This window comes from Oncorhynchus clarkii, chromosome 25, assembly GCF_045791955.1.
Source record: "Oncorhynchus clarkii lewisi isolate Uvic-CL-2024 chromosome 25, UVic_Ocla_1.0, whole genome shotgun sequence".
In the NCBI taxonomy this organism is placed as follows: domain Eukaryota; kingdom Metazoa; phylum Chordata; class Actinopteri; order Salmoniformes; family Salmonidae; genus Oncorhynchus; species Oncorhynchus clarkii.
This window is the reverse complement of record NC_092171.1, coordinates 2,178,536-2,187,001: the sequence shown is the minus strand read 5'-3', so window position 1 is coordinate 2,187,001 and position 8,466 is coordinate 2,178,536. Positions and strand designations below refer to the sequence as shown.

The 8,466-nt window shown below is 44.7% G+C and overlaps 1 protein-coding gene across 1 annotated transcript; it reads left to right on the top strand.

The window, feature by feature from the left end:
• Positions 1 to 422: 422 nt before the first annotated feature.
• Positions 423 to 1,622, top strand: LOC139383945 (suppressor of cytokine signaling 4-like). Its single transcript, XM_071128565.1, has one exon. It carries the CDS (start codon positions 423 to 425, stop codon positions 1,620 to 1,622), a length of 1,200 nt encoding a protein of 399 aa, XP_070984666.1.
• Positions 1,623 to 8,466: the final 6,844 nt, after the last annotated feature.

The following is an 8,466-nucleotide window of genomic DNA, read 5'->3' as shown; positions in this document are numbered from 1 at the left end:
AGAAGCTACCTCTTGAGAGGAAAGCTAGTTGTTAACCAGTCAATCTTCAGGTCACCCAGAAAATAGACCTTTCTGTTACCATCAGAAACCTTATCAAGCATTGCACACATATTATCCAAACACGGACTTGTTAGCACTTGGTGGCCTATAGCAGCACTCCAAAAGAAGATGCTTTAGATGAGGCAGGTGAACCTGCAACCACAACACTTCAACAACATTTGACATGAGATCCTCTAAACTTTAGAGGAATGTCTAATCTAACATAATAAACTTTCTACCTGTACTGTTTGAAATTGGATTTAAAAACTTTTGTTGATAACCATCCCATTGTTTCATCAGTGAATGTTACTTTATCCACATATTGACTTGGTTATCTCTGTCTATTAATGTAGCACAGAGCTGTATGAAGAAGAGGGAAGGCCATGTCTGAGAAGAAATCCCGAATTTCGGACATCTGTCCCAAATGCGGCATCCGCAGCTGGAGTGCCGATGGCTACGTGTGGAGCTGCAAGAAACGCTCCCGGAGTTCTCGAAACGATTCGGGCCTTCGGGGTCCGGAGGGGGTAGGGCCGATGGAGGAGCAAGGAGCGCGTTCCACCTCATGTCCGCGAAGACGGAGAGAGAGGAAGTGTAGCTGTACCGTAATGGGGGAAGTCGACATAGATGTCCCCTGTCGGAAAGCCCTTTCTAGGCGCTCTCTCCGGCAGAAGTTCCAGGATGCAGTGGGTCAGTGTTTCCCTCTCCGCACTGACCATCGCCACCACCACCACCACGGCTGCCCAACGGGGGCCTACCAGGGGGCCTTTTCTGTGCTCCTCTGGTCCAAGCGTCCGATCCATGTCACGGAGCTCATGCAGGACAAGTGCCCCTTCTCGTCCAAGTCAGAGCTGGCCCACTGCTGGCACCTCATCAAGAAGCATGCCACCCACCCCAGCGCCATTGTGGGCCTAGAGGTTGCCCAAGCCGCCAAGGCTGCACAGGCTGCTGGCAAAGAACCAGTCCCGTGCACTTCCACATCCCCGCCTTCGACACCTCTTTCATGGGAGGGCATCTGCTTGAGTAGGCCCCTGAGCCTTGAGGACTGGGACCTCTCCCATCCGCATGGCAGAGCAGCCTATGGTGGCAGCCATACAGATTACATCCTAGTCCCTGACCTCCTGCAGATCAACAACAGCTCGTGTTACTGGGGTGTTCTGGACCGCTTCCAGGCAGAGGAGCTCCTGGAAGGCCAGCCCGAGGGCACCTTCCTCCTCCGTGACTCAGCCCAGGACAAGTTCCTCTTCTCCGTCAGCTTCCGCCGCTATAGCCGCTCCCTCCATGCGCGTATCGAGCAGAACGGCAAGCGCTTCAGCTTCGATGGCCGCGATCCGTGCATGTACCGGGATCCGAGTGTGACGGGCCTGCTCCGGCACTACAGCGACCCAGCCACATGCCTCTTCTTTGAGCCCCTCCTGTCCCGCCCTCTGGCCCGGACTTTCCCATTCACCCTGCAGCACCTGTGTCGCGCAGTGATCTGTAGCTGCACTACGTACCAGGGCATCAAGATCCTTCCACTGCCTCATCAGCTCAGGGACTATCTTAGGCAGTACCACTACAAGTGCAATGGGGCTTATGCAGTGTAAAACAATGACAATTTCTGACTTCATAATTATAGTCCCATGGGTTACTACTCTTCAATATTGACCATGTTTCATTGGTTTTTAGAGACTTGTGAAGACCCTGACTGCTACAGTGCCTTCAGAAAGTATTCACACCCATAGACTTTTTACACATTTTGTTGTGTTAAAATTGAGATTTTGTGTCACTGGCCTACACACAATATCAAGTAATGTCAAAGTGGAATTATGTTTTTAGAAATGTTTACAAATTAATTAAAAATGAAAAGCTGAAATGTCTTGAGTCAATAAGTATTCAACCCCTGGCAAGCCTAAATAAGTTCAGGAGAAACAATTTGCTTAACAACTCACATAATAAGTTGCATGGACTCACTGTGTGCGGTAATAGTGTTTAACATGATTTTTGAACGACTACCTCATCTCTGTACCCCACACATACAGTACAATTATCTTTAAGGTCCCTCAGTCGAGCAGTACATTTCAAACACAAATTCAACCACAAAGACCAGGGAGATTTTCCAATGCCTTGCAAAGAAGGGCACCTATTGGTAGATGGGTAACAAAAAAAAGCAGACATTGAATATCCCTTTGAGCATTATGAAGTTCTTAATTAAGCTTTGGATGGTGTATCAATACATCCAGTTACAGTTTTGGCTTAAATCGTCTTGAAAATCTATGGCAAGACTTGAAAATGGCTGTCTAGCAATGATCAACAACCACTTTGACAGAGCTTGACGAATGTTAAAGATAAAATACAAGTATTCTACAATCCAGGTGTACAAAGCTCTTAGAGACGTACCCAGAAAGACTTACAGCTTTAATAGCTGCCAATGGTGATGTGAATACCTCTGTAAATTTGATATTTTAGAATTTGATTGCATGCTATGAGGAACTGCGCATCTGGTTTGAAAGCGATCTCTTCTGGATAATGTAGCCTAACTTCCCGACACAATAATCCTTGCCTCCTCACAGTGACTGCTGTAGATGTGGAGTATGATAACACACAGAAACACTTTAGTGTATTTTATTATGTACATTTACACATATAATGCAATATGTGAGGACTGTTTATAAAAGTAGTTTCATGGCCTAAATGTGGTCCTCGTTTTTATACAGAACTTCGATTTTCAGGCTCATTGCTGGAGGATGCAGAGGGATGCAGTCTTATCTGACGCCACAAGATGGCGATATAAATGCACTGTTCATACTCAAGATATGGTTGACTCATGCATTGCAAGTGGGTTAAGGAATTCTAATCATACAATACCATACTTTACAGTCTCTCTTAGTAATACATAGTACAGCATATTGATGACCGGTATTGGTATTCGTGTCTTAGTGGCTGACACAGTTTAGTTTCTAAAGTCTGTCTGTCTTGGTTGACACAACATTTCATGTTGTTTTTCAGCCCCAGCATAGTACATACAATGGATACTGTTTCATATTAGCCCTGTATAGAGAGCACGAATACCCCAGTGATATATTGAGTCATGGTCTTCATAATATTGCTTCCGCAAAATGCTAAAATTGTCAACCACCGAAGCAGCCTTTATTTAATGTCATTCACTGCATGGATACTGCAGGCTACCTCTCAACACAAACAATCAATGCTCCATCATCATACCTATTTTTTGTGACATTCTATTTTGCAGAACTAACCCTTTTTGTTTTCCCAAGTCGAGAACCTGTTGTCACATCAACAAAACGAACATCCTCGGTCTTGTAGAAAAGCACTTCTGTCTTCACACTTAACCATGCCCTTACCTCTTTCACTGATCTCTAAGACAATTTAATGGTTTGGAAATATTTGCCTTTCAAGTGTGGGGAAACAATTCCTAGTGCTCTCTACAAATGGCACCTTTAAATGTTATCTCTATCCAGAGATTTGGAAAGATAAGAAATAAATGGTACTGTATATTCTCCCTCTCTATCCCAATTCATGTCATTTGTTTATTTAGGGGTAATTTATCTTACACACTCTTAAGTGTTGTCATTCTGCAACTGAAGGTTGATGGGAGATTAAACAGTAGTAGTATAGTAGACTATTGTTCAAAGCTGATCAACATGTGATGCATGAAATAGTTAGGGGTAGCATCCCTATTTTCCACCCTTATCCCTAAGCACACTTCCCGCCAGGGATTTAACAATGGTGGAAACTCCCTCCAGCCAATGCTTATACCAAACTAATGCTTTAAAATCTGTGTGGGAAGTGTGCACACTTTGGGTGAAGGATAGAGAATTAGGACGCAGACAATGTTTCTAGATGATGAAAATAAGTGGCTTCTCAATGACAGAGATGCAGGAGGCATACTTATTGATCTGTCCACACCACAGAAATGAAATGCTAATGTGTCTAAGATTATCCAGTTATCATTGCAGCAAGAACCCATCTAAAGCTTAACATTAGCTACATGTTTCCATTAACTTGTCCAGTATTTTTTTGACGACATTTAGAAAGTTTGCATAGAAAATAGAATAAAACTGGGCACAGACGTAAATTGAACATCTATTTTTATAAAGAGAAAGTCAGCCACGTTGGAAATAACGTTGATTCAACCATTGTATGCCCAGTGGGGACAATTGCCTGCTACGGGGCGTTTCCATTGAACAGTGTGTCTTGTGTCGATAAAAACAGCTGGACGTAATGATGTCATACCCCAAAAAACAAATGAGTGTTGAATAAAAGTGAAGTGATTGAAGTGTTTCCATTATCCATTTAGGCAAATGGCACATTAATAGATAGGTGGAAGGGCATACAGGCTGTCACCAATCTGTTTCATGTCTCTGGTAGCCCGGAAAAGCCAGCATGGATAGAATGCAAGAATCAAAATAACATTTTTTTAATGAAAATATATCAATCATTATTTGAATGTTGGTAACCCATTGCATAAAAGTGATAATGCCCTAGAAGCCGGTGTTTGGAGGATATATTGGCATGGGTGTTGTTAGGCCAGAAACGAACCTCTGCCAATATATCCTCCTAACACCGGCTTCAAGGGCATTATCACTTTTATGCAATGGGTTACCAACATTCAAATAATGATTGACATATTTTCATAAAAAATGTTATTTTTATGAATTTATTCATAATATTTCATCCTTCCACAAGATATAGTCCTGTGACAAATCTAGGGTTGCTACCCAATCCAGCTGGTCATTCATTCCATCGGTTCCATTGCTAGAGACCCAGTCGTTCAGACTTTTTGTTCTGTATCTATAGACGCGACCCAGTCATTCATTCTAAATTTCCATTGCCATACTGGCTACCAACGTTCTTATCCCTTGCTTGCTAGCTAGCCAAACTACGGCTAACTTAGTCTGTTTTCTTCCATGCACTGTGCTCTCCCCAAGGCCAAACAATCAACACTTCTTATTATTAGTTCAATGGAATGTGGTCAGTAACCCCATATGAGGTTATTGTGTTGGTAGGCCTACTGTTACAATATTATTTAAAATAATCTATCAGCAAGTAGCCTAGCCTGCAATTACAAGAAAATACATTAAGCAAATCAATGAAGCCAATAGTGGGTTCAGCTATATTGTTATTGAAACAATGTAGGCTTGATGACCTTTTTAACCAATAAGAAATATGTCAAATGACTTAGTCTAAAATGTGTATTTGCTTCAGTGGGCTAAGTGACTGAAATGCATCAGAAAGGTATTGGACATTTCAGGGAAGCTCATCAGGTAGGCTATAGGCCTAATGTGTGTGTGTGTGTGTGTGTGTGTGTGTGTGAGAAGAAGAAATGCATTCCTTTCAATTGCTATAATGATCATAAGCACTCACCTCAATTTAGCAAACATTTTCCAAACTAATTGTAATCAAATATCCAAACAGAGATTCAGTGAAAACAAAAATCTGACACTGGTTGATTTATCAAGACACGTTTCCATGCTTTTCTGAAAGCAGCACAATGACGCTGTCCTAATCAAAACGGTGCTGGAATTATCAGTTGACCACACATGGCAATTGCTTTTATTGTTTTTTTATTATTTATTATGACCAGTGTTGTAGTGGTTTTTTTTTTGCCTACCGGAGCAACATTTTTTACTGTTATTATGTCATCATTTCTGAATGAAAGTTGGTACCAACATGTTGCCTAATGTATAAAATATTTTTAGAATATACACTACCGATCAAAAGTTTGGGGTCACTTAGAAATGTCCTTGTTTTTGAAAGAAAAGCACATTTTTTGTCCTTAAAATAACATCAAATTGACAGGAATACGTACAGTGTAGACATTGTTAATGTTGTAAATGACTATTGTAGCTGGAAACCGGCAGATTTTTTTATGGAATATCTACACAGGCGTACAGAGGCCCTTTATCAGCAACCATCACTCCTGTGTTTCAATGGCATGTTGTGTTAGCTAATCCAAGTTTATCATTTCAAAAGGCTAATTGAACATTAGAAAACCCTTTTGCAATTATGTTAGCACAGCTGAAAACTGTTGTTCTGATTAAAGAAGCAATACAACTGGCCTTCCTAGTTGAGTATGTGGAGCATCAGCATTTGTGGGTTCGATTACAGGCTCAAAATGGCCAGAAACAAATAACTTTCTTCTGAAACTCATCAGTCTATTCTTGTTCTGAGAAATGAAGGCTATTCCATGTGAGAAATTGCCAAGAAACTGAAGATCTCGTGCAACGCTGTGTGCTACTCCCTTCACAGAACAGCTCAAACTGGCTCAATCCAGAATAGAAAAAGGAGTGGGAGGCCCCGGTGCACAACTGAGCAAGAGGACAATTTGTTTGAGAAACAGACGCCTCGAAGTCCTCAGCTGACAGCTTCATTTAAGTAGTACCTGCAAAACACCAGTCTCAACATCAACAGTGAAGAGGCGACTCCAGGATGGTGGCCTTCTAGGCAGAGTTGCAAAGAAAAATCCATATCTCAGACTAGCCAATAAAAATAAAACATTAAGATGGGCAAAAGAGCATAGACACTGGACAGAGGAACTCTGCCTAGAAGGCCAGCATCCCGGAGTCGCCTCTTCACTGTCAGCTTGCGCACAGATCGTGCATGCTGCGACGGACACAGAGACGTCAGGAACTACAGTAGGCCACCAAAAGCGTTGTTGCACAAAGGCCAGGGTCCAACGGGAGCCTGGTTGGCAGGCGAGTTTGGAGGAGTGGGCCTACTCCAGAACCGAAGAGCGAACAGCGTCAGGAACAAACATCTGGTTTTCTGGGTACCCTACCCCCAGGGTTCGGCTGGGAACTCTGCACCTTATGAACCTGCTTCCATATTCCCCAGCTGAGTGCCATCACCAGGTACGAGGTGGGAAGGATGGTCTCGGGTTCCAGGGGTGTAGCCACAGGGGCTATAGCGGCGTGACGGCGCATCCGGCTTGACATTCTTGGATCCCAGTCAGTATGAGAGGGAGAAGTTGAAACGGGTGAAAAGCAGGGCCAACCTAGCTTGCCTGGAATTGAGACGCTTGGTGGTGCAGAGATATTCCAGGTTCTTGTGGTCTGTTCACACAATGAACAGATTTTCCGCATCGGCATCGGCCTCCACCACAAACTGGTGGGCAGGTCAGGATGAACCAAGATGGGAGTTGTAGTGAAACGGTGTTCGAGATCCTGTAACTCCCGGTCAGCAGCTGGGAGCCATGTGAACGGAAACTTGGGAGAGGTGGGTGCAGACAGGGGGGAAGCCAGGGTGCTATATCCCTGGATAAAGCGGCAATAAAAGTTGGCGAATCTCAGGAAACATTGCAGTTAAACTCTGGATGTAGGCTGGAGCTAATCCACCACTGCTCTCACCTTCCCGGAATCCATCTGTACACTCCCTGCAGTGATGATGTAACCCAGGAAGGGGAATTCACACTTCTCTGGCTTCAAAAAAAGCTGGTTCTCCAGGAGGTGTTGGAGAATCTGTCGGATGTAAAGCACGTGTTCTTGGGAAGAGCGGGAGAAAATGAGGAGGTCGTCAAGATAGACGAAGACAAATCAGTTCAACATGTCGCGGAGAACATAATTCACCAGAACCTAGAACACTGGTAAGGCAAAATGGCATGACCAGATAGTCGTAGTGACCGCTGGCCGTGTTGAAGGCATTCTTCCACTCGTCCCCCTCCCATATCCGCACCAGGTGGTAGGCGTTCTGTAGGTCCAGCTTGGAGAACACGGTGGCCCCCTGGAGCAGCTCGAAGGCCGAGGAGATGAGTGGTAGCGGGTAGTGGTTCTTTACCATGATGTCGTTGAGGCCCCAGTAGTCGATGCACGGGCACAGGGTTTTGTCCTTCTCCACAAGGAAAAACATTGCACCGGCAGGGGAGGCAGAAGGACAGATAAACCCTGCAGCTAGGGAGTCCTTAATGTAGGTCTCCATTACCTTAGTCTCCGAACCCGACAGAGAGTACAGTTGTCCCCGGGGCGGAGTGATGCCTGGGCGAAGGTCTATCCCGCAGTCATAGGGTCTGTGCGGCAGAAGCAAAGTGGCCCAGGCCTTACTGAACACCTGGAAGTCCTGGTACTCTGCGGGAATGGCGGAGCGGTCCGGGGCAGGCTGTGCTGATCCGGCACCTCCCGGAGCAGGCTGTGCTGATCTCAGGCAATGAGCATGTTAGAACGGGTTCCAGCCCATGATGGCACCAGCAGACCAGTCAATAAGGGGATTGTGTCGCTGGAGCCAAGAGAATCCCAATACCACGAGAACTTGAGAAATTAATAAGCAGGAATTGGATCGTCTCGCTGTGGTTCCCTGACATACATAGGTTGATGGGGATGGTATTGTGGGTGACCTAGCCTATAGAGCGTCCATCCTGCTTTCTAACATCCTTGGGAATGGGATGCCCAGCTTGGAGTAGGGATTCCCAGCTCAGGCGCCAGGGTAGCGTCCATG